Source organism: Somniosus microcephalus, chromosome 6 (genome assembly GCF_052327205.1).
Source record: "Somniosus microcephalus isolate GS21.2 chromosome 6, FLI_Smic_1.0, whole genome shotgun sequence".
Taxonomy (NCBI): domain Eukaryota; kingdom Metazoa; phylum Chordata; class Chondrichthyes; order Squaliformes; family Somniosidae; genus Somniosus; species Somniosus microcephalus.
The window spans coordinates 227,564,255-227,590,456 of record NC_140992.1 but is presented as its reverse complement, the minus strand read 5'-3'; the positions used below and the strand labels follow the sequence as shown (position 1 = coordinate 227,590,456).

The 26,202-nt window shown below is 42.6% G+C and overlaps 1 protein-coding gene across 3 annotated transcripts in view; it reads left to right on the top strand.

Moving 5' to 3' along the window:
- Nucleotides 1-26,202, top strand: part of phkb (phosphorylase kinase, beta) — a 337,093-nt gene that overhangs the window by 125,203 nt on the left and 185,688 nt on the right. For all 3 annotated transcript variants that reach the window (XM_085991512.1, XM_085991511.1, XM_085991510.1), the window contains 3 exons: nucleotides 9,719-9,782; nucleotides 14,233-14,328; nucleotides 24,490-24,687. In XM_085991512.1, the coding sequence (XP_085847638.1) occupies nucleotides 9,719-9,782; nucleotides 14,233-14,328; nucleotides 24,490-24,687 (358 nt within the window). The remainder of the gene's footprint in view (nucleotides 1-9,718; nucleotides 9,783-14,232; nucleotides 14,329-24,489; nucleotides 24,688-26,202) is intronic.

Sequence of the window (26,202 nt, the reverse complement as noted above, 5' to 3'; positions counted from 1 at the left end):
CATGAACCACCCGCACTTCCCTGCTAGCAAGGAGCTTGAGAGCACCTTGCTGCACATCAATGGTGCCATGAGGACCCGCGTCTACGCTGACATCCCTCCTAGACAGGCAGTCTATGAGCCTCTGCCATCTATTCTCCATAGATAGCCATCTATTCTCCATAGAGACCATGTGCTCTTGTGAGTGGCGCATTAGCTGCTCCATGCAGGTGGCCACCCTATCCATGGAAGAGCCTACAGTCACCATCGCCTGTGACACGGTGGTGCTCATGTTGGAGATGGACTCCTCCATTTTCTGAACATTTGTAGACATTGCAGTTGCAAAACCTGTCAGAGCTCCTTGCACTTCTTCTTGCACCTCCAGGATCGCCCTCTTTCTGGATGGAACCCGAGGCTCAGCGTCTGCATGCAGCTGAGCAGAGCTAGGAGTATCCTGTGCTGCACTGCTGTCCCTGTCTCCTCCATCTGCTCTTGCTGACTTGTGACAGACAGGTGACAACACTCCTCTATCTCGCGTGGGACCCACCGAGGCGTGCGTCTCTGCACTGGTGCTGGGTGCACTTATGTCTGGTGACGATGGGAGGGAGGGGCTCTTGATGGACCTGTGGGAGAGTAACGAGATGAGCTAGATATGCCATATGAAGAATGGGTACAGATACAGGAAACTTTGTGCTATCCGGCACCGACGGGACCGAGCTGCTGTCGTTCCCTCAAAACTGCCGTACACTCCAGAGCTAATGTTGAAACATACGGAGATTTTCATCTCTGTATGAATCAACAAACCCTGTTGCTTAGCAACAGCCTCTAAACAGTCGGCAAGCGTCTCTGTAGCGTCTCTAGCTGAAGCTGTTGCTTAGCTACAGACGTTGCAGAGCTTGACTGTTCAAAAAAAGCAAAGAAACGAAAAGAATAAAAAACGGCTCCTGATTTTTGCCGGTGGCTCGAGCTTGCCGGACGGTTCGCCTCCGGATAACACAAAGTTTCCTGTACCATTATGCACATTGGTTATCATGTGCATAATGATAACCATTCAGTGGCTGATGACATCAGTCCCCATATGAGTGACTGATGTATGCCATGTAGCTGTATGATATGTAATTCTGTCACCAGGTTGCTGAGTTTTCTCCGTCTCCCACCTCCAGCTGCTCGGCCACTTCCGTTATTTCTAACGCAACCTCCTCTGCTGCTGTGAGGGTGGCAAATGATGGAGGCCCACCTCCAGTTCTCTCCCTCTCCCTCTTATTGTCGGTCTCTTTTCCTGCAAGGAATGAAAGAGGAGAAGGTTGAGTGACAGCGATGGAATGTATGTAAGGAATGGATGGGTTACATCTTTAAAGGGTGACTGATGGAGTGGAGTGGCAATGCCAAGTGGCCTCCTTGCGTGTTGTTAGTTGGTATGATTGCATTAGGATGAGGGTGAGTGAGAGGGGTGGCTAGTAAGATGGTGATGTGATAATGTAGATAGAGAGAGAGGGATGGGTGGACATGCAAGGTATGTTGGTGTGAGTAAGGATGTGCAGAAGTAGGGTTCGGAAGGCTGAGTGATGGGGATGTGATGAGAGGCACAGCAGGATGAAGTTGAGTGGCTTTATACTCTCCTGATCTAATGAGATCATTGAAACATTTGTGGCACTGCACCCAAGTCCTCCTGAATACATCCCTGCTGTTCACCTCCTCTGCAATTTGGGGCCAGGCTCTTTTTGCCTCCTGGGGAGGTCTCTTCTGCCCATTGGAAGGGAGGAGGACTTCCCTGCGTGCTCTGACTCCCTCCACAAGCATATGGAGGGAGTCATTGGAGAACCTGGGTGCAGCCCTCTGCCTATGTGCAGTCATGTCTCCAATGTTTGGAGCAATCCAAGCCTCCAGTGCAGTGACCACACACTCCTAGATGAACCTTCAAATGCAGTGTGGCCAATGTTCCTTTAAATATCCTGATTGAAAACGCGTCATGGATGATGTCATCAGACTCGCACCATTTAATTGGGCCGGATTTAATAGGCCCCATTAGCCCAAAGTCGATTTCTGCAGCGGGATGGAAGCAAGAACGGGGTCACGACCCGCCATGCCGACAGCCCGCACCCGACCCGCCCAGATAAAGAAAATTCCGGCCTTTAAATGCAGCATGCGTGATGTGATAATTTTTTTTCTTTACCTTTAACTAGGATTTTATTGTTCTTGTGTGCTTTTCTTGTTCAAGGGTAATGAAAAAATCACTCTTGATATACAGTAGCCATTTGTGTTAAGCATTTTTTCAATGTTACTTTTTCTTTCTACTATTGTGTTTATAATGTAAATTGCATCTATGATTTTGCGAGGTGTAGGGCAACTTTGATACCTGCGTGCAATTAAGCTTAGAATGCTAATAGCTCCAGGGAATTCTGTTGGCCATTTGAATTTTTAAATATGTCAGTTTGCACAATGGTGCTGAAAATTCCCAAATATTACAGTAACAACACTAGCCAAATGACAAGACTTTATTTAATATTTTAGTAATGTCTTTACTACAGTAATAAATCATTTTAAGCGAAAGTTTTTAAAAATGATTTCTGTTTCACCACATTCCTTTTTCTCCTTTATTCTGAACATGATATTTCTTATTTATTTTAAGTTTAAACAGCTTAACGAATGTGACAGGTGGTGTTCCCCAAGGATCAGTACTGGGGCCTCAGCTTTTCACCATTAATATTAATGACTTGGATCAAGGAATAGAGAGTTATATAGAGAGTTTGCAGGTGACACTGTTAGGAAGGATAGTAAGTTGTGTAGATAGGAGCAGGAAGTTACAAAGGGACACAGACAGACTATGGCACATGGAGTTCAATGTGGGGAAGCCTTTTGTGGGAGTGAGTTCCAGATTTCTACTACCCCTCTCTCTGATTTCACTGCTAAATGGCCCAGTTCTAATTTTAAGATTATGCGCCCTTGCTTTGTATTCCCCCATCAGAGGGAATAGTTTCTCTGTATCTACTTTGAATTTGAGAAAGGCAAATCAGAATATTTTTGTAATCGTGAGAGACTAGGAGCTGTGAAGGAGCAAAGGGATTTAGCTGTCCATGTACACAAATCACTAAAAGCTGGTGCAAAGGTGCAAAAATTTGATGGCAGTTACCCAGGAAGGGCTGCTTTACATTAAACTTTATCTACTTACTGCTTTTTTGCCCCATCACTGAAAGCAAGTGACACAAATTACAAAAAGTAATCAAAAAGGCCAATGGAATGTTGGCCTGTATCTGAGAGGTTAGAATGCAAAAGTGGGCAAGTGATACTTCAGTTGTACAGAACCTTGGACAGACCCCATCTGGAGTACTGAGTTCAGTTTTGGACATGAAACCTCAGGAAAGATATATTGGCCTTGGAAGGGGTACAGCGCAGATTCACCAGAATTTTAGTGGGGCTGAAAGGATTAAATTATGAGGATAGATTGCATGTATTCCCTTTTTTTTGATAACACTCCTGTGAAGCGCCTTGGGATGTTTTATTACGCTAAAGCCGCTATATGTTGTTGTTGACTTTAAAAGGTTGAGGTGATCTAATTGAGGTATTTAAAATGATAAAGGGATTCAATAGGGTAGATACAGAGAAACTATTCCCTCTGATGGGGGAATGCAGAACAAGGGGGCATAATCTTAAAAATAGAGCTAAGCCATTTAAGAGTGAAATCAGGAAGCACTTTTTCTCACAAAGGGTTGTAGAAATATGGAACTCACTCCCCCAGAAGGCTGTGGATGCTGCGTTAATTGAAATTTTCAAGACTGAGACTGATAGATTTTTGTTAGGTAAGGGTATAAAGGTGTATGGAATAAAGGCGGGTAAATAGAGTTGCGGTACAGATCAGCCATGACTAATAAAATGGCAGAACAGGCTCGAAGGGCTCCTGTTCCTACATTCCTATAACTTTCAGATCTGTCTTTCTCTATCTCTACCTTCTTCCCATTTGTGATCAAACTAAAACCCACATAAGTTAAGTTCGTCCCTGTTTGGCTAAATACTAATTTTGAAAGTTGCTGTTTTTCAACGTTCTTGCGATTGAATATTCAAGCAATTGGCTCAAACTACGCCATAATTTTCAAGCTGGCATTCAGCAGCCCAAGCCACTGACAAAATTAACTTAGTGGCGCAAGGAACTGAACTGTGACAAAATGAAATATCTGGTACAGCAGCACTCACTAAATGAAAATCTATGCATAATGTACAGTGAAGCTGAGCTTAATGGTAATGAAGTTATGAAAGAAAAGTTGATTTTAAAAGCCCTATATTTCTTTGCGTGAAAGCTAAAACTTAGTCATGGAAATAATTTGTATTTGGATGATTATCCCAGCTCCAATGGACTACTTTATAGGTTACTAGCTGGAGTGCCCGGCGGTGCCGAGGGTTTTTTGAGGGCATGTTGTTATGAAAAAAGTAGAAATAATTTTTATTATATATATAAATGAGTTTGTCTGTCTGTGTGGGAAGGAGAGAGGGAAAGAGAGAGAGGCCGGGGGATCGAGAGAGAGAACTGGGGGGAGAAGAGAGAGACGGGGGAGAGAGAGCGACTGGGGGGGGGAGAGAGAGACTGGGGGGAAGAGAGAGACTGGGGGGGAGAGAGAGACTGGGGGGGAGAGAGAGAGAGAGATTGCGGGTGAAGAAGGGCGGCCGCCATTTTGTGAGGTCGGCGGGAAGTTCCCTCACCCTCTCTCTCTCCCTCCCCTCTCTCTCCCACCCCCTCTCTCTCCCTGCCCCCTCTCTCTCCCTGCCCCTGTCTCTCCCCTCTCTCCCTGCCCCTCTCTCTCCCTGCCCCTCTCTCTCTCCCCCTCCCTCCCCGCTCTCTCTCTCTCCCTCCCCTCTCCCTCCCCTCTCCCTCCCCTCTCCTTCCGACTCACCACGGCTCCAGAACGGAGCATATCCGACACCGGGAGTCCGGGTGCCCATCGCTCCGAAGCGAGCCCAGGGTTCCTCATGGTTAACGCGGCGGGCCTTTGGACCCGGTTGGCCGGGCGGCAGTGGAATGCCTTTCGCTCCGGACTCCTGTGTCCGATACCGGTCGGGGACGGCTCGTTTGAAAGCCCTGGTTTTCCCGGTCCCGCACTCACGGCAAGAGAGAGAGGGGGAAGGAGAGAGAGAGAGAGAGAGAGAGAGGGGAAGGAGAGAGAGAGAGAGGGAAGAAGAAAGGGAAGAGGAGAGAAAGAGAGAGAGGGGGGGGAAGGAGAGAGAGAGAGAGAGAAATTTTTTAAGCTTCAGGCCCGGCCGGTCTGTAATGGCCGCCACTCACCTCGGTAACGGCAGTTTGAAGGATTAGGCCCCGCCCACAAACGACATGAAACGCCCCCCGTGACGCACCGATTGGTCAACCATCACGTCACTCAACGCTAATGAGCGGTAGGATTGGTCAACCGCTAATGAGCAGATTTTTTCCCGTTTTTTGAACTTTTTTGTCTACTGTCTGAACAATTTTTGTCTGACCAAAAAGTAAAGATGCCTAGTAGACTCCCCTAATCATAAGCTTTCTTTTGATATAACATATGTGTAGGTACGCTCTATAACTTTTGAGTGATGCCCGGACAGACAGACAGACAGAACTATCCTTTTATATATATATATAGATATAGATATTTTCTTGCAGAAAAAGGGTAACATAGAACCATAGCGTGACGTTCAACATAATGGTGATTGTAGAAACTGCTACAGTTTCTGTGCCAATAATTTTGAACAAATTCAAAGATGGTAATAGTTCAACAACATTTGTTCTGATATTTACAGCAGGCACTATTATGAGATGTGTGTGTTGGACAACCTAGAATTGGTCTTGTCTTGCAAGATTGTGTTCTTTTAAAACTATTAACACATCCTCTTTGAGCTTTGTGCATGGTAGCTTCCGAAACTGCAAAGCTGTTTGTAATGAGATAGTTGCTATTGGGAACAAGCTAAATCATTTCAAAATCCAAATTCATCCAGGCAGTGTGCTGGTGCTAGACTCTGCTGTGCTATTGATGGAATGTAGGTTGCTCCTTTGATTTTTTTCTTGCACAAGGAGATCCTGATTTTCAATGTGTCATCGAGAAGCAGACTGTTAATCCAGGTTATGGTACAAGATAAAGCTTCATAGGTTGAGTGAGAGGAACTGTGGGTTAATGTGACAGGAATAGCTTAGTGAAAATCATAAATATATTTAAAGGTACATTTCCCGTAGTTTAATATTTGATGAAATCCATAATACTCCCCAAAATAAAGAGTTCAGAAAAAAATTGATTAATCACATTTATTTAACCTACATCAAGAAGTAGGATTTAGTTACTTAAAATGCATAATTAAACAAAGTGTAATTAGCAGTAAAATTGTTACATTTATAAGTGATAGCAGTTTGCAATGCCATTTTTATCTGTTTAAAACTCTGGCAATGAGGAGGTGAAGAAGCCAGGATAATGGCCCATAATTTGCAGTCAGCAGCAAAGCAAAGGTGTTCGCCACTGGCTTCTCACAAAGATCTCGCGATCTCTGTGGCGAGAAATTTGGCTTTTCTGTCGTGCAATTGAAATCAGCGTCGTTTATTGGGAATCCTACAGCGCGAACTGCTGTGACGTCAACGCGCTGCCTAAGCTGCCAATCATAATGCAGAATTCTCACAGACCGAGAACCAGGAAGTGAATAAGCTCGATAGCAAAATACTGCGGATGCTGGAAATCCGAAATAACAACAGGAAATGCTGGAAAAACACAGCAGGCCAGGCAGCATCAGTGGAGAGAGAAACAGAGTTAACGTTTCAGGTCGATGACCTTTCGTCAGAACTGGAAAAAAAGCAGGAAATGGAAAGCAAGTTTGGGGGCTGGGAAAAGGGGGAGGGGATGAAAGAACAAAAGGGAAGGTCAGTGATAGGCTAGAAAGCAGGAAAGATTAAGAGACATTGAGAGACATTAAGAGATATTCAAGGCAAGGGTAGGTGGAAATGGGACAGGTTAAGGAACAAAGGATGGCTCTAGATGGGGAAACAGGGGAACTCTATTGTGGTTCCGGGAGGGAGGGGTAGGGGTGAGGGCAGAAGTACGGGAGATAGAACGGACGCGGTCAAGGACCGTGTCAACCACAGTAGAGGGGATTGATTCCAACTTTTTAAAAATTTTATAGAGAGCGAAACAAAGATTCGGTCTCTCACATGGGGAAAAGATAAATCTGAAATAAAGATGAACAAACTTCTTAAAAAATAATTTTTTTTAAAGTTGCTTAAAAATCTTAATTTTTATTAAAATGGATAAATTTCTAGGCCATAACGTTTGTTTACCAGTCAATACGCTGATAAAACATAAAAACGTAAGAAATAGGAGCAGGAGTAGGCCATTTGGCTCTTCGAGCCTGCTCCACCATTCAATGCGATCATGGCTGATCTTCTACCTCATCTCCACTTTCCTGCACTATCCCCATATCCCTTGACTCCCTTAATATTCAAAAATCTATCAATCTCTGTCCTGAATATACTCAACGACTAAGCCTCCACAGTCCTCTGGGGTAGAGAATTCCAAAGATTCACCACCCTCTGAGTGAAGAAATTTTTCTTCATCTCAGTCCTAAATGGTCGACCCCTTATTCTGAGACTGTGACCCCTGTTTTCCAGACTCCCCAGCCAGGGGAAACATCCTCCCTGCATCTACCCTGTGAAGCCCTGTAAGAATTTTGTATGTTTCAATGAGATCACCGCTCATTCTTTTAAACTCTAGCGAATATAGGCCTAGTCTACTCAATCTCTCCTCATAGGACAATCCCCCCATCCCAGGAACCAGTCTGGTGAACCTTCGTTGCACTCCCTCTATGGCAAGTCTATCCTTCCTTAGGTAAGGAGACCAAAACTGTACACAATACTCCAGGTGTGGTCTCACCAGGGCCCTATATAATTGCAGTAAGACATCTACTCATACTCAAATCCTCTTGTAATAAAGGCCAACATACCATTTGCTTTCCTAATTGCTTGCTGTAGCTGCATGTTAACTTTCAGTGATTTGTGTACAAGGACACCCAGGTCCCTCTGAACACCAACATTTCCCAATCTCTCACCATTTAAAAAACTCTGCTTTTCTATTTTTCCTACCAAAATGTATAACTTCACATTTCTCCACATTATATTCCATTTGCCATGTTCTTGCCCACTCACTTAGCCTGTCTATATCCTCTTGAAGCCTCCTTGCATCCTCCTCACAACTTTCATTCCCACCCAGCTTTGTATCATCAGCAAACTTGGATATATTACATTTGGTTCCCTCATCCAAATCATTGATGTAGATTGTGAATAGCTGAGGCCCAAGCACTGATCCTTGCGGTACCCCACCAGTTACACCTAATCCAAAAGGGTCTAACCTTTAATGGGGTATTTAACAATGGTATTACGGCGGAAGAGCCAAAGTTTTTGTCAGTTTCCCTGATTTCACAGATTACACTGATTGCCGGCTATGGGGGGTGGGTGGTGGGGGCGGGCACAATGCAGCCAGTGTCGGCGCAGTGAATGACTGACCACAACTTCAGGATTTCTGCGTTAGGATGTGCATGCGCTACATCCTGAAGTTGAGGTCAGTTTCAAAGGGGTAGTAACAGTGAATGCTGTTTGTTCACTGTTATTATGCACCGCAAATTCCGGGCCCATATTTTTCACTTCTTTGTAGTAAGTGTGAGTAAGTAGTTGGCCAATAGCTGTCTGAGTGATCATGTTATGTTAACAGATTTTATAGCAGCTTTCTATATGTAATCACTCACAGACTTTCTGTTATCCATTTTTCATTCATTTCTTGCCTTTTTGGTGTCTCATGGTACTACAGGAAACTTTCTTTTATCCGGCACGGACGGGACCGACGTGGTGCCGGTTCATCAAAAATTCCGGATAACTGAACGCTATCGTAAAAGATGCGGAGCTGAGGGCTCCGTATAAAGCAACAAACCCTGTTGCTTAGCAACAGCTTCAGAACAATCGGCACAAGTTGCAAGCGTCTCTGTCGCTTAGCAACAGCTGCAGCTACACCCTTGCACAGCAACAAATGGAGTAAAAAAAAGTAATAAAAGTTACTTGAACCTACTCTTGAATTTTGCCGGTTAACCGACATTTCCGGTTATTTAGGGGCCGGTTAATCGAAAGTTTCCCGTACTTGTAAATCAAAAATTATAAATTAATGAAGAAGGAAAATTTAGAGGAAATATTTAAATATAAGATATTCCCTTAGATGTATTATTTCAAAACCTAATAATGTGTGGGAGCTACCTTCATTTTAGTGACTAATTTCCCCCCCTTTTCGTAGTGGAGACCTGCCACTTCTGTCAGCTCACGCGATGATTTGGTTTACAGAAATGGCCTTCAAAGCTCAATTTAAACAAATTTCACTTGGAAGAAAACGATGTTTTTTGGGACATGATGTGGACACCATAGTTGTCTCAATAAGAGCGAATTGCCCATTCTTTCTATTTCTTTCTGCAAATCCTCATTCTGTTATATAACATTGCACAAAACAAATCAAATGGAACATTTTTACAAATATTTTGTTTGTTTTTGTACATGTAATGTTTTATTAATGTAATGTTTTAAGTTCAAACTGAATGTTGCTATAAGAGCATGATGATTCATGTTCAGTACTCTGAAATGCATTTATATTTGCCATATCAGCAAAAAAGTTGACCATGTGCCATTCAACACAAAAATGCTTGCTTCTAAAATGCTTATTGTATTGATTTTGCGTGGACTGAGATTTCAAACATGCCTTTCTTTTAATAGTTCAGTTGGAATGGCAAAAGCTGCGCTGGAAGCGATCAATGGCTTTAATCTCTTTGGCAATCAGGTATTTTGAATGATATTTATTGCTTTTTAGTTTCCATATTGGAATTGGTAACTGTCAGTAATCCATCAACAGTTGTGGGAAAAAAAGGCATCCAGTGTCACGACACAGTGCATTTCATTATTCTCAAGGAGTCTACTGTTTATACAGGATCCCATTCTCAATTTTTTAATTGATTTATATGGAAAATTAATTACTAGAATTTGCCCTACTATGAAAATTAAATTACACAAAAGCAAATAAAAGTGAGTAATTGCATTTTAATTACTTTTGTGTCGTCTTTGATGAAGAAAATTAATTTGGTTTAAATAATTTGCAAAAAGATACAAAATATTTGTCTCTCTTTTGTTTCAACACATCGAAATAGTATAGTTTTCAGCCTTTAATATTTAAATAATTATATGACTGCAGTTGTAAACCTTGCAATGAACCCAATTATACTGTCAGTTGCATAACCCTTCTGCAGATTGAGTTTAAACCTAATATTTCTGAGTAATACGCAGATGATCTTTTAATATTTTAAAACTAATAAAAGCATGTATATTAGAACTGGAGTTTTCAATTTTATATTTGTCTAATCTGGTTCATATGAAATGTAAAAGGATGCTGTACGGTCATGTTATTTTTGATGAAGTAATAGAGGATGTCAATCTGTGCAGGCATATTAAACCAGAATCCTGGGAAGATTTCACCCCATTATGCCTCAGTGCAATCAAATATAGTTTTGGATGAAAAGGAGAATTACACCAAATGGACAGATGACACTAATCGTCTTTAAAAAAAGGAAGAAGTTATAATTTGTGTAACTGTGAACTGAATTTATAGCTTCTTGCATGTTCGCATCCAAAGTTATCCCAAGGTTCTATCGTTGGCTTCTTCCTAATCCTTGATATGGGGCTAGCTTCCACATACATGCTGACAACAAGCTCTAATTCCGTGACTTTTTGTCAGATTACTTGTTTGATATCAAATTGTGAGTGACTCAGAACTTTTCTGCAACACAATATTGACAAAGACCAAAGCCATCTTGTTTGGCTGCCATCAAAATCTCAGACCCTTACTCCTAGCCACATCACCCTCCACGCCTGCTCATTCAGGCTGAATCCAGTGGTGAACAACTGGCAACAGCCCACCCATTCCCCTGTGCCACTGCAGCAAACCAGTGGTAAATTTCTCCAATATTTTCTGTTATCTTTGGAGCAAGAGAAAGCCAATGCTTAAGCTGAAATGTATCTTTACCAAATGCTGAAAATTTACTGAGCCTACATTAGAAGAGTAGCTTAAGAGAAAGTAATCGCAAAAACATTACACGGAGCACAGAATGAGAATAATTGCCTTTTGCTATAACTAGTGAGTCCTCCATGGCTTTGCTCACAGTCAGAGGAAGTGTCATTTCTTTTAGCTGAATTGTGTAACAGGCTGAGAGAGACTAAGGCATCACGGTACCTTAATCATAGCAACTATGAATAACAGGATGAAGTAAGAATAGCAGGAGTTATTACCTATTGACATGAATCAGTCATTCATGAAAGAAAGACTTATGAAATAATACTGAGCGGCCTACGGGTGGCGCTGTCCAGGGTGAGTATAAATACTCGGGCATGGGCCCAGCTTGCACAGGACATTCTTAACAGGAACTAGTGAAGGACACAACTAGACCTCCATGTTGTAAAACAGTTGATTAAAGCTTTGTTTAACGCTTAGACCAAGTGCCTAGTAGTTTTCTTACGTCACCTATGATTGATTTCAATGGAGTGAGAACATGATAGCATTACCAATTTAATGATTTTAATATATTTTCGATGTGTTGGATGTTCCACCTACATTTCACTTGCATGTGGAACAGCGCAAGCCTCATGCTACATCTAAATTAAATATTAAAGAACACATCTTATCCGCATAAACCCAGATCAAATACCACTGAGTGTATGCTGGCACAAGCATATTAAATGTCAACTTGTGCAATTTCATTAAAACATATCCTTATCACACAGTCCTTAGTAGCAAACCCATTTCAAAATTGATGGCAACATCATATTTCTTGATTGAAACTCAATTAGGTGATATGGAGTTGCTAAGTATAAACATACACAGTAACTAAACTGATCTTGCATAGGTATGTTGATGTACAGTAAATGGATTTTATCATTTCTATAACAGAACAGATTTACACAAGTAATGTACTTTCAGTATTAAAATACATAATTCCTCAGGCTGTGAGGAAAATAATATGAAAGTGAATTTTCACTTATCCAAGTACATTCCTATGTTCAAAATCCTGTCGCTGAGGCACAAGAAACTAAAATGGATCTCCTAGGCACCTAATGTTAAAAATGTAAAGGATGAAATTGCATAAATTCCAAGCTGTGATTTTAATTGTGACCACAAAATATAATGATAACAAATGGGTGGTGGTGGGTGTATGGTGGGCAAGGCTTTGGAAAGCCAGAATTGAACTCCGAACCCATGACCATGCATGAGAGAAACAGTAGGGGGCCCTACATGTCAGACTGCAGAATGGCATTGGAGGTCCTTGAACATCAAAAGATCCACCAGACATATGGAACAGGGTCAAGGAGGCAACAGTTTAGAGAGAAAGGAAGAACATGTCCTGGCTGCAGTGCAAGGCTGACACATGTTCAAATATTTTTATATAAAATTTAAAAAATGGGGAACTCAGTCTACATAGAGCTGTGTTTTAAAAAGCTTTGTTTATAAAGCTAAACATATCATGAGCTCTCCATATTATAATGGAGGGGGCAGGCTGGGGATTGGAATTTCTGCACTAAATACTCTGTTACTGTTTTTTTTTGAAGTACTACAATAGCTCCTGGCTGTCAGACGATAGGTTTGTTTCCATAACATTTTTAGCAGTAGTGAGACCTGCCTTCTTCAGTTTGTGGTGATTCTTCTGAGGTTGGATGCCTCTGGATCAACCCCCGCATGTAATCTACCTCACCAGAGTAGCTGAAGAGGGATCTGAAATGCCTGGTATCAACGAGGCTGAAAATTAATTATTAAAGAAGGATATCTCCTACTAGCAAGATAGTCTGCTATAATTTTCTTTAAAAAAAAATGTCATTGTTTGCGTAGAAAATATTTCCCCCTTGTTTTTTACTTAAAATTACAAAATGACAGAGATCCATTCAACAACTTGTATTTATAAAGCACTTTTAACGTAGAAAAACATTCCAAGGTGCTTTGCTGAGGCATAAAGGAAAAAATGGATGCTAAGCCAAGGAAGGAAATATTAGGAGGGGTGACCAAAATTTTGGTCAAAGTGGTGTGTTTTAAGGAAATTCTTAAAGGAGGAGATGGAGAGGCAGGAGTTGTTGGGGGTGGGGTCGGGTGGATGCGGAAAGGAATTCCAGAGGATGGGGTCTTGGCGCTGAAGGTACAGATGCCAATGGTAGGGCAAAGGGAGGGACATGCACAAGAACCCAGAGTCAGAGGAACAGAGAGCCTTTAAGCCAATTCCTTTCATTTGATGTACAATTTGCAGCATCGTGAAATCTCTCAAATTTGTTTAATCCACTGTGAGAGGTGAATAATAAGGTAATACCTGTACTTGTAAAAGATAAAACTTTGTGAAATTACTCTGACTCCAATAGATTAAAAGCTTAAGAACATAATCCTTCTATTCAAATTTGCATTATTCAACCCTGGCCAGTGGTGATATTCCTGTGGTCCCACAAGTTTCATCAAATGTTGTATCCATCAATTTGAACTTAACTTCATAATCTTTAGTTACGTTTCTAAGCAGGTAAAGTTTGATACATTTTCCCATTTCAGCATCTTGTTGTTTCTTGAATGAGCCCAGTATCCTGATTTCAAATGCTCTTCCTTGCAACATATCCCAGCAATTGACCCTTCTCCGTGTAAAGAAATACATCAGTCCTAAATTTAACCTTTACAATTTTAAATCTGCAATATATTTCTGCTGCTCTGATATACCAAAGTATTGGGTTTACTTCCTCTACCCTGCTATGTAACGTATATCTCTGTAAGCTTTCTGTTGAGATATGTCTTTTTAGGGCTGAAGAGCCCTGGCTTATCACCCATTCCTTTTCTCTCTTCCATTTGACACCTGGGATCAGCCTTGCTCCTCTCCTGTGTTAATGAGCAGGCGGTCTAACCTCCTCTGTTCACATATTGTATAGATTTTAGGATTGTTCTTGCTCATACAGTCTAAAAGGCTTCATTGTAAGAAAGACCTAAACAATGTCAAATGTAAAATTGTCATTATGTGGCTTGGTGTCATATTTTTGTCTGATAATCACTCCTGTGAAGCACCTTGGGACGTTAAAGGTGCTGTTCAAATGCAAGTTGTTGTTGTCATGTTTGATATCCTAGTAGTTTGATGAAAAAGAAATACTTCCTTGTACCTATGTGTGTATATATGTATATATAAAATGTGGCTAAAATATATGATCCCTTTTGACTTTATTTACAGGGGTGTTCTTGGTCAGTCATCTTTGTTGATTTTGATGCTCACAATCGGAACAGACAAACCTTGTGTTCACTGCTTCCACGAGAATCGAGGTCTCATGTAAGTAGTTCTGGAGACAATTAGCACATCCTTACAAAAGGAAAAGGAAATGCGAACATCATTCTACATAGCTAATGATTTTGTTATTTTGAAATCTATATTGGTTTGGAGGACTTGAAAGAAAGTGCTGATTTACGAATCCACCATCAGATTTTTCTAATCAATAGGTATTGGCTGTTGTTGGTACCTGTGGAGCAGCAAGTTTCATTTGCAGTTAGCACTTCAGCAAAATAATGGATCTATTAAGAGTTTGATTGATTACTCCTGAGCTGCATACACAAAACTCGGCATTTTCACTGACACAAAGTTGTTTCTTTGATGCTGTACATTTGTGCTTATTCTTACAGTGTTAAGTTTCCAAAGGTTTGCTGATCCTGGTCTGCAAAACTCAGCAGTGCTTTTTAGTTGTATAGAGCTTGCTTATTTTAGCAGCAACATTATTTACTTATATGCGAGTTCCTCTGAGATCTCTGGGAGCATTTATCTAAGTGCTTCGGAACCGATTTCAATAGCATAATAGTGTTATGAAAAGTGATGTAGTGGTTAGAGAAGTGTGACGAACCAATTTATGGACCTAAAGTGGCTTGAACTAGGCTATTTCAAGAGTGATGAGGGTAAAAAAAATTATCTCAATTAATGAGACTATAATTTTGGATGTATTTTTCCTCTTTTTAGAAAAGTTTTCTTTTACATGTGCTCCACTGTTTTCTCTAAACTGCATTAGTTACATATTGGCTCCATAGTTACACAGAGCCACAGAAACAAAGATAAGTGTTCAACAAAATGTAGTTTGTTTTAATAATTGTTTCATTGTACAGTGGGTAGGTCTGGGAAGAGAGTGGGAAGACTCCAGTTCCTGTTGATTTGACCTTTTTTTAATGTGGCGGGGGTTCTGCATCTGTTTTCTGTCAGTGCAGAGGTAAATGTGACTTGATCCCCATGATGTAGCAAGAAGATGGAGTCTACATCCCCGCCTAACCAACAAGTTCATATTTTCCAGAGGCAAAATTCACTTAAAGCAGTGATGTAGTGTGGACACACACTCTTCCTAATTTATTGTTGATTCGTTAGGTTCCTCAAATGATGGGGATGAAGCGGACCTTTTTTTATATCCAAGTAGCCTGTTATGTTCGATAGCAAAATACTGCAGATGCTGGAAATCCGAAATAACAGAAAATGCTGGAAAAACTCAGCAGGCCAGGCAACATCCGTGGAGAGAAATTAGAGTCGACGTTTCGGGTGAACCCTTTTTCAAAACTGGAAAGGAAATGAAATAGATCGAAGGCAGGGCTGCGATAGAACAAAAGAAGTAAAGAGACATTAAGAGATATTCAAAACCAGACGAGATGGTAATAGGACAGTGGAGACAAAAGACGGCTCAGATTAGGTGTGAAGTGTACTGGCAGAAAGAGAGACAGCTGCCATGTGGGAGAGAGAAAAAAAAGGAAAGCGGGGGTGGGGAAGGTAAAACCCAAAACAAAGGGGTGGAAAAAAAATATAAGTAAAAATGTAATAGGGGCCGAGGTTATGATCTGAAATTGTTGAACTCGATATTGAGTCCGGAAGGCTGCAAAGTGCCTAATCGGAAGATGAGGTGCTGTTCCTCGAGTTTACGTTGAGCTTCCGTGGAACAATGCAAGAGGCCAAGGACGGTGAGGTCCGAGTGGGAATGGAGCGGTGAATTAAAGTGACAGGCGACCGGAAGCTCGGGGTCACCCTTACGGACTGAAAAGTATTTATTTACAAAAGTATCTGTGGATTATAATAACTGGCCCTTTACGATGGACATTAATTAGTGTTTGCATCAGGGGTAATGAACCATGACTGAACTCACATTATGATCATAGTGTTTGAAAGTGGTGAGAGGCTATTAAAGCGGTGTTGTAAATCCACAGAGCTTTGAAAATTTGGATCAAATTGCCCAAATGATTGAAAATGGGATAGGTGTCACATAATAACTGATAGACATTAAACTGGCATCGGAAGCAGCACCACCATTATTAGATATAGAGGATATATAGAGGTCAGACTATATTCTTAGGACATGCGTGGGGAACACTGAGCAGCGGCGGAGTATAAAACCGGCAGCGAGGCCCGACCAGAGCGGAACTGCGTGGGGAACACTGAGCAGCGGCGGAGTATAAAACCGGCAGCGAGGCGTACCAATTCAACAGCGGGGGAGAGAGGTAAAAAGTAATCAAAGTGTGACGTCACCAGGAAGCAGGTAAGTGATTGGTTGGTGAGTATTTCTCTTTTTTTAAACTTTAACTCTGGTTTATAGTTTCTAAGGTCTCTCTGGTGTAGCAGGGACTGTTGGTAAACCAGTTAACTGTAGTGTAATAGTGGGATTGATTGATTTAATTTAAATTCAATTAATTAAAGGGTAAGTCATGGCAGGACAGCCGGGCCACGTGATATGCTCCTCCTGCGATATGTGGGAACTCAGGGACACTTCCTGTGTCCCTGACAACTACAGGTGTAGGAAGTGCATCCAGCTGCAGCTACTGACAGACCGCATTGCGGCACTGGAGCTGCGATTGGATGCATACTGGAGCATTCACGATGCTCAGGACATCGTGAGTAGCACGTTTACGGAGTTGGACACACCGCAGGTAGAGGTTGGACAGGAAGAAAGGGAACAGGTGACCAACAGGCAGAGTACTAGGCGCAGGCAGGTAGTGCAGGGGTCCCCTGTGGCCATCCCCCCTCTCCAACAGCTACACCACTTTGGGTACTGTTGGGGGGGGATGGTTTATCAGAGGAAGGCAGCAGCAGCCAACTTCCTGGCACCAGGGGTGGCTCTGCTGCACAGAATGGGAGGAAAAAGAGGGGTAGAGCTATAGTAATAGGGGATTCTATTGTAAGGGGAATAGATAGGTGTTTCTGCGGCCGCAAACGAGACTCCAGTATGGTGTGTTGCCTCCCTGGTGCAAGGGTCAAGGATGTCTCCGAGCGGCTGCAGAACATCTTGGAAAGGGAGGGTGAACAGCCAGTTGTCGTGGTGCATATAGGCACCAACGATATAGGTAAAAAGCAGGATGAGGTCCTAAAAGCGGAATATAGGGAGTTAGGAGATAAATTAAAAAACACGACCTCAAAGGTAGTAATCTCAGGATTGCTACCAGTGCCACGTGCTAGTCAGAGTAGAAATAGAAGGATACTTCAGATGAATACGTGGCTAGAGGAATGGTGCCAGGGGGAGGGATTCCTGGGACATTGGAACCGGTTCTGGGGGAGGTGGGACCAGTTCAAACCGGACGGTTTGCACCTGGGCAGGGCTGGAACTGATGTCCTCGGGGGAGTGTTTGCTAGTGCTGTGGGGGAGGGTTTAAACTAAAATGGCAGGGGTTTGGGAACCTGAGCAGGGAGACAGAGGAAAGGGAAACAATGATAAAAGCAAAAGATAGGAAGGAGAAAAACAAAAGTGGCAGTCAGAGAAATCAACGGTTTAAATCAAACGTGGCCACAGTAAATAATAATTCTAATAGGTCCAAGAGCGTTAAAAAAACAAGCCTGAAGGCTTTGTGTCTTAATGCGAGGAGCATTTGTAATAAGGTGGATGAATTGGCTGCGCAAATAGAGGTAAACGAATATGATTTGGTTGGGATTACGGAAACGTGGCTCAAGGATGGCCAAGACTGGGAACTCAACATCCAGGGGTATTCGATATTCAGGAAAGATAGGCAAAAAGGAAAGGGAGGTGGGGTAGCATTACTGGTTAAAGAAGGGATTAACACAATTGTAATGAAGGATATTAGCTCTGATGATGTGGAATCTGTATGGGTAGAATTGAGAAATACTAAGGGGAAAAAAACATTAGTGGGAGTGGTATATAGACCTCCAAACAGTAAGGCGGAGGTTGGGGATGGCATTAAAAGGGAAATTGAAGAAGCGTGCAATAAGGGCACAGCAGTCATCATGGGTGACTTTAACCTACATATAGATTGGGCCAACCAAATGAGTAACAATACTGTGGAGGAGGAATTCCTGGAGTGTTTACGGGATGGTTTCCTGGACCAATATGTCGAGGAACCAACCAGAGATCAGGCCATCTTAGACTGGGTATTATGTAACGAGAAAGGATTAATTAGCAATCTTGTTGTACGAGGCCCCTTGGGTCGGAGCGATCATAATATGATCGAATTCTTCATTAAGATGGAGAATGAAGTAGTTGACTCAGAGACTAGGTCCTCAATTTAAATAAAGGAAACTACGATGGTCTGAGGAGCAAGTTGGGTAGGATTGATTAGGGAATGTTACTCAAAGGGTTGACGGTGAATAGGCAATGGCAAACATTCAAAGACCAAATGGATGAGCAACAGAATTTGTTCATCCCAGTTTGGCATAAAAATAAAACAAAAAAGGTGACTCAACCGTGGCTAACAAGGGAAATTAGGGATAGCATAAGATCCAAGGAGAGGACATATAAATTGGCCAGAAAAAGCAATAATCCTGAGGATTGGGAGCAGTTTAGGATTCAACAAAGGAGGACAAAGGGATTAATTAAGAAAGGGAAAATAGAATATGAGAGTAAGCTTGCAGGGAACATAAAAACTGACTGTAAAAGCTTTTATAGATATGTGAAGAGAAAAAGATTGGTGAAGTCAAACGTAGGTCCCTTGCAGTCAGAATCAGGGGAATTTATAATGGGGAACAAAGAAATGGCAGACCAACTGAATACATATTTTGGTTCTGTCTTCACAAAGGAGGACACAAATAACCTCCCAGAGATGCCGGGGAACATAGGGTCTGATGAAAGGGTGGAACTGAAAGAAATCAGTATTTGTAGGGAAATGGTGTTAGGAAAATTGATGGGACTGAAGGCTGATAAATCCCCAGGGCCTGATAGTCTATATCCCAGGGTACTTAAGGAAGTGGCCCTAGAAATAGTAGATGCATTGCTGGTCATCTTCCAGAACTCGATAGACTCTGGAACAGTACCCATGGATTGGAGGGTAGCTAATGTTACCCCACTATTCAAAAAAGGTGGTAGAGAAAAAGCGGGGAATTATAGACTGGTAAGCCTGACATCGGTAGTGGGGAAAATGCTAGAGTCCATTATAAAAGATGTAATAGCAGAGCACTTGGAAAGCAGTGACAGGATCGGACGAAGTCAACATGGATTTACAAAAGGTAAATCATGCTTGACTAATCTACTGGAATTTTTTGAGGATGTAACTGGTAAAATAGATAAGGGAGAACCAGTGGATGTGGTGTATTTGGACTTTCAGAAGGCTTTCGATAAGGTCCCGCATAAGAGATTAGCGTGCAAAATTAAGGCACATGGGATTGGGGGCAAGGTATTGACTTGGATAGAGAACTGGTTGGCGGACAGAAAGCAAAGAGTTGGAATAAATGGGTCGTTTTCTGAGTGGCAGGCAGTGACTAGTGGGGTACCGCAAGGATCGGTCCTAGGACCCCAGCTGTTCACAATATATATTAATGATCTGGACGAGTGAATTGGATGTAATATCTCCAAATTTGCAGACAACACAAAGCTGGGTGGGAGGGTATGCTGTGAGGAGGATGTCGTGAAACTCCAGTACGATTTGGACAGGTTGGGTGATTGGGCAGAAACATGGCAAATGCACTATAATGTGGATAAATGTGAGGTTATCCACTTTGGTGGCAAAAACAGGAAGGCAGATTATTATTTGAATGGCAATAGATTGGGAGAAGGGGAAGTGCAAAGAGACCTGGGCGTTCTTGTGCACCAGTCGCTGAAGGTAAGCATGCAGGTGCAGCAGGCGGTTAAGAAGGCAAATGGTATGTTGGCCTTCGTAGGAAGAGGGTTCGAGTACAGGATGTCTTGCTACAGATGTACAGGGCCTTGGTGAGACCGCACCTTGAGTATTGTGTGCAGTTTTGGTCGCCTTACCTGAGGAAGGACGTTCTTGCCATGGAGGGAGTGCAGTGAAGATTCACCAGGCTGATACCTGGGATGGCAGGAATGACATATGAGGAGAGATTGTGTCGATTGGGCTTATACTCACTGGAGTTTAGAAGATTGAGAGGGGATCTCATCGAAACCTATAAAATTCTGTCAGGCCTGGACAGACTAGATGCAGGAAGGATGTTTCTGATGGCCGGGGAGTCCAGAACCAGGGGGTCATAGTCTAAGGATAAGGGGTAAGCCATTTAGGACTGAAATGAGGAGGAATTTCTTCACCCAGAGAGTGGTGAACCTGTGGAATTCTCTGCCACAGAGAGCGGTGGAGGCCAGTTCATTAAATATATTCAAGAAAGAGTTGGATATATTTCTTAAGGCTAAAGGGATCAAGGGATATGGGGAGAAGGCAGGGACAGGGTACTGAATTTGGATGATCAGCCATGATCTCATTGAATGGCGGAGCAGGCTCGAAGGGCCGAATGGCCTACTCCTGCTCCTATCTTCTATGTTTCACTGTCATTGCTGCAGGAGTTCCTCAGGGCAGTGTCCTCAGCCCAACCATCTTTAGCTGCTTCATCAATGACCTCCCCCCCCCCCCCCCCCCCCCGCATCATAAGGTCAGAAGTGGAGATGTTCACTCATGATTGAACAGTTTTCAGTTCCATTTGAAATTCTTCAGATAATGAAGCAGTCCGTGCCGACATGCCGCAAGGCCTGGTCAACATCCAGGCTTGGGCTGATAAGTGGCAAGTAACATTCGCGCCACACAAGTGCCAGACAATGACCATCTCCAACAAGAGCAAGTCTAACCACCTCACCTTGAGATTGAATGGCATTACCATCGTTGAATCCTGCACCATCAACATCCTAGGAGTTACCATTGACCAGAAACTTAACTAGACCAGCCACATAAATACTGTGGCTAAAAGAGCAGGTCAGAAGCTGGGTATTCTGCAGCAAGTGACTCACCTCCTCCTGACTCCCCAAAGTCTTTCCACCACCTAAAAGGCACAAGTCAGGAGTGTGGTGGAATACTCTCCACTTGCCTGGATGGGTGCAGCTGCAACAACACTCAAGAAGCTCGACACCATCCAGGACAAAGCAGCCCACTTGATCGCTATCCCATCCACCACCATAAACATTCACTCCCTCCACCATCGGCCCAACATGAGTAGTGTGTACCATCTACAAGATGCACTGTAGCAACTCACCAAGGCTTCTTAGACAGCACCTCCCAAACCCACGCTCGCTATCACCTAGTGGGACAAGGGCAGCAGGCGCATGGAAACACCACCACCTCCAGGTTCCCCTCCAAGTCACACACCATCCTGACTTGGAAATATATCTCTCTTCCTTCATCGTTGCTAGGTCAGAATCCTGGAACTCCCTCCCGAACAGCACTGTGGGAGTACCTTCACCACATGAACTGCAACGGTTCAAGAAGGTGGCTGACCACCACATTCAGGAGGGCAATAAATGCTGGCCTTGCCAGCAACGCTCACATCCCGTGAATGAATAAAAAAATGTTGCACAGATTTCCTGGTTACTCAGTAAAGTAAGCAATAAAACTGTGTATGGTTGGTACAGTAAATTTTCACAGTTAATACAAATTGGATCCTGATAGGTACCTGTGGAATTGTTTTTTATTCATCCTCTAACCCTGCCCCACCCACCCACTTTTGAAAGCAATGAGTGATACTGAGGTACAAGTCCAGAGACAGCTACACCTCCCCCTTCCCCCACCCGCACCTCTGAAACCGGTTTTTGCGGTGGCCAATTTCCTATGGCCCCTGCCACAATCGCCAATTATTGTAAGTGGTTTCGCCCCGCCCGTAGCGAGCACGCAAACCCCCTTACTACAAGTTCTGGACAATAGGGATTACTGAGGACAGATTTGAACACGGACGGCGTTTTCGGGCTCACCCGTACAGTGTTTATTAAGGTTGACAAAACCACTCCACTCGCATACAGTACAAGCGGTGTGAACACAACAGTACAGTTTAAAACAGTACAGCCCTGACTTGTCCAACAAGCCCCTGTCGTGCTGACTTACCACGGCCTAAAAATACCCTCCCGTGAACTAAACTATCACAGGACCCTTCCAACGCTAAACTCCCTCTGGTTTGGTAGGACCATACAGGCACCCCCTCACACAGCCAAGTGATCTTGTGGGTGTGTAGGCTTGGCAATGCTCACCTAGATTGCCCTTGATCTTGCTTGTAGCTTCCTCCCGTCCGTCTCGGCTACCCGGTTCCGTACTGGCCTTGCGGCATGCGAATCCCAGTCTGAGTCGAAGTCCGTCTTGGTTGGAAGAGCAAGGCTCAGCTCCCCTTGATGTTCCGTTGTGTGGAGGGCAGGAGAGAGAGAGTGAGAGCTATCCAAACTGCTCTCTGATATACCCCTCCAATACACAAACCGCTATCTGTGGTTTTAATGGACACATGGCCTCAGGGAAATGGTTTCCAGGCTTCCTCCCAGGTTTGGATGGTTTAGATCTCGTTTCGATCTCCCAGCCAATAACTTAACGAGCTCATCTTCTCCAGAAACAATGAGTCGCCAGCCTCATTATTCACGGCTTGGGAGTGGACCTCTCGGGCCAATGTTCCCAAGGACAGTCCGTTACCATACGAATGCAATCTGGTTACGTCAGCCACCTTCAGCTTGAGTGGTTTTCCCCTGCTTCCCCCCAAACAGTCTGTCCAGTTTTTAGTAAGGGTATATGTTCATAATCTAAAAAAAAAATCCATGAAGCCTGCGCCGACGGCTACACCTTCCACAGCTGACCCCGCAGAGATCAACCAGCTTGGCACAGACTAGAGATTGAATCTGGACCTTCAAGGTCTGTATGTCTAGGTATGGTTGCTCAAAATGCAATACCCTCAGGTAACTATGTAAGATCAAAAAATAACACATACACGGGATGGTTTTTTTCTGGTAACCTTCCAAAAGATTGGTAATGCTGTAGTACTAGTTACATAAAACCGTATAACTATAGGTCCTTTATTTCTTCATTACATACTCTTTCACCTATGTCATGCCACTTTTACCATGCATAGCACAATTGTCTCCAACTTGTGTGAAACAATGTTTTGCCAAGTTTTTTCAGTGATCATGTTGATTTCTCCTTCACTTATTTTTGTGCTTTTGCTTATTTCCAACCTTGGCCATCCCTGCTGACTCGTTTCCTCGATTACATATTTTCAATGTGCCTGCTCCACTAACAGACTACGAGTAACACCTCAATCCATACAATTCCACAGTCAACACAGGAAGGATTCACTATATTTTATAATATACACATTGCTATTGTTATAAACCAGTGTATCCTCTGATTCACTATGAGCAACACTACAGGAGAACCATTAGTATATACTGTAAAGACTAACAACAGAGAGTCTAAGGCTATAACTTAATTTCAAGGTTTTAATGTCATTTATAAACTGTTCGAGTTTAATTTCATGGTTTATGATATCATCAGAGCTCCATGTTAACATTGCTGTTTTATGCCCTCTGTTTTCCTGTGTACACGATAATTTATGATTTCCGCAATGACTTAGCAAATTTATTCATAGACTAACGGAGACATACAGACAGGAAAGGTTCCAGGTTTAATCTCTAGAGTAGCAGTCAGGATGCTACCATTAGCCTCAGTGTTCTGACTTAGAGAGGGAAAAATAAGCCAGAGTTTGCACTCATGATCACTATTCAATAACCTCTGCTGGTGAACAAGTGTAGATGCCAGCTGAGGGCTGACTCCGGCTTCACTGTGATGCTGCCAGTAGTCAAGTGGTGTGCTGACACACTCTGTCAAGGCTCACACATAAATCATGGTGACTTGGGCAAGGCACCAAATTGGTGAGAAATAGAAAAAAATGTTTTTATCTTGGGATTTCAAAGATTGCAGTGTTTATTTAACTTCTCATACTTAAACAAAATGACCTTCTAAAACCTAATTGACTGATATTTGTGCAGTATTTCATAACTTAAATGTCAATTCAGAACTTTAATTTCTCATTTGTAAAGCGTGATCCCTAATTTACACTTGATATAAAACTCATTTTGGTCCAATGGTCCCAAGTTGTTTCTTGTTTATTTCAATATAACTGTCAGTGTGGTTTTGTAGAACCATGGTTTGTCATTCAAATGAATAATTATATATAAATTTATGACCATTATTTAATATATTGTGTGTAAATTTGAATCCGATAGAATATTTTGTTGCTAGGCAACCGCAGCAAGATGATTAATCATATTCTATAATATTTTTCCAGAATACAGATGCTGCTCTACTGCCATGTATAAGTTACCCTGCATTTGCAGTGGATGATGATGCCTTGTTTGAACAAACTCTTGAGAAAGTTGTTCGCAAACTGAAAGGAAAACATGGATTGAAACGCTTCTTAAGAGATGGATACAGAACAGGATTGGAGGACCACTCGCGGCGTTATTACAAGCCAGCAGAAATCAAGGTACTTCGGACGAATCTCTATATTGTCATTTTCCTAATGCATTCTAATAAATCTTAATTTGTTTTGAGTTTTTTTTAATAAACCCATATTTTGTGAATTAGTATTCTCCTCATTCTTTTAGGCAACCCCTGTACTACACATCACACCCGACTAACTGAGGGGTGTGCAGGCCAAGGCTTCTCTCTCTGCTTTGGTCTATGATTCATCCAGTTAATAGAAGGTGTGAGAGCAAACATTTAATTTACTTGGAGATTTTGTTCCCAGGCGGTTGAAAGGTTGTCCATATGCCATTTTTTAAAGATCGATGTTTTCTTTCCAATCTAATGATGCTCTTAAGATAGTGGCAAAGAGATGACCAAATTTGGTAGCCATTTATTAAAGTGCCCTTGTATGAATACCATCAAGTTCTTTAACATGTTCAGTAACTGCCTAACTGAGAGGAGGCCTCAGACAAGCGCCCACATCAGACCCGCTCCTACAGGGCTGACAAGAAAAAGGCTCTGCCAATCAAGACCCAAGACTAGGCGAGAGTACTGACGATTTGAACGCTACTAACCGAGGTTTATCAACTCAGGTTACCTGGATAGGAAGACGCCGCCATTCCAAGGGACCAGGGACCTAGAGAAGATTCTCCAAAGTTGACAATGTCTTTAAGGACACAGGAGAAGCAACTCTTGTAACGGTCGAAGAGACTGCACCATCCAATGACTGTCCGAGATATAACTACCAGAGCCCCAGAACGTGGGTATGGAACCAGGTCGGATTCCACACGGGGGTGTGCTTGTAAATTGTTGTTATTGTCGTTACTGTTTTTTTTGTCTGTTTTGATGTATATATTATAATTACGCATGTCTATTATAATAAAGCTAGCCACATTAAATGATGATCGGATGATCAAATATTAAAATTCACGACTTAACGCTGTTTCACTAGTACCTCTTATGGAGACGTCCACGCTTGGTAGACCTGTGCTTGGCCGCCCGTATTCACAAAATCAACCCGGTCCGCCTTAACACCCAGAATTCGCCGCCCTCCTTGGCCTGTGACGATTCGCTAGGACATGCCCCGTGGACGAGCCACGTAAAGACTTGAAATAGACACTCATTTAATGGGGCCCCTGTCTCACAAGTGTACCAAAATAGCTTTCATAATCTCGGATGACACTTAGGTGGAGTGTTTCTTTGTTGAGGGTCTGTTTACTGGTTCAGGTGGACATTAACGATCCCACAGCACTATTCAAAGACCAGGGAATGTTCCTGGTGTCGTGGCCAACTTTCATCATTCAACTAACACTGGCAAAACAGAATAACTTATCATATATCAAAGGATTGGAAAGAAAACATTGATCTTTAAACAGGGCATATGGACAACCAGAGGTACTATAGTCCATTAAGCCTCATATCTGTTTTGGGTAAAGTATTAGAAGACATCCTGAGAAAGGAAATAATGAAACGCCTAGAATGGTATGGTATGGTAAGCGAGAGTCAATGGGGTTATGGGAGGGACTTCTTGCCC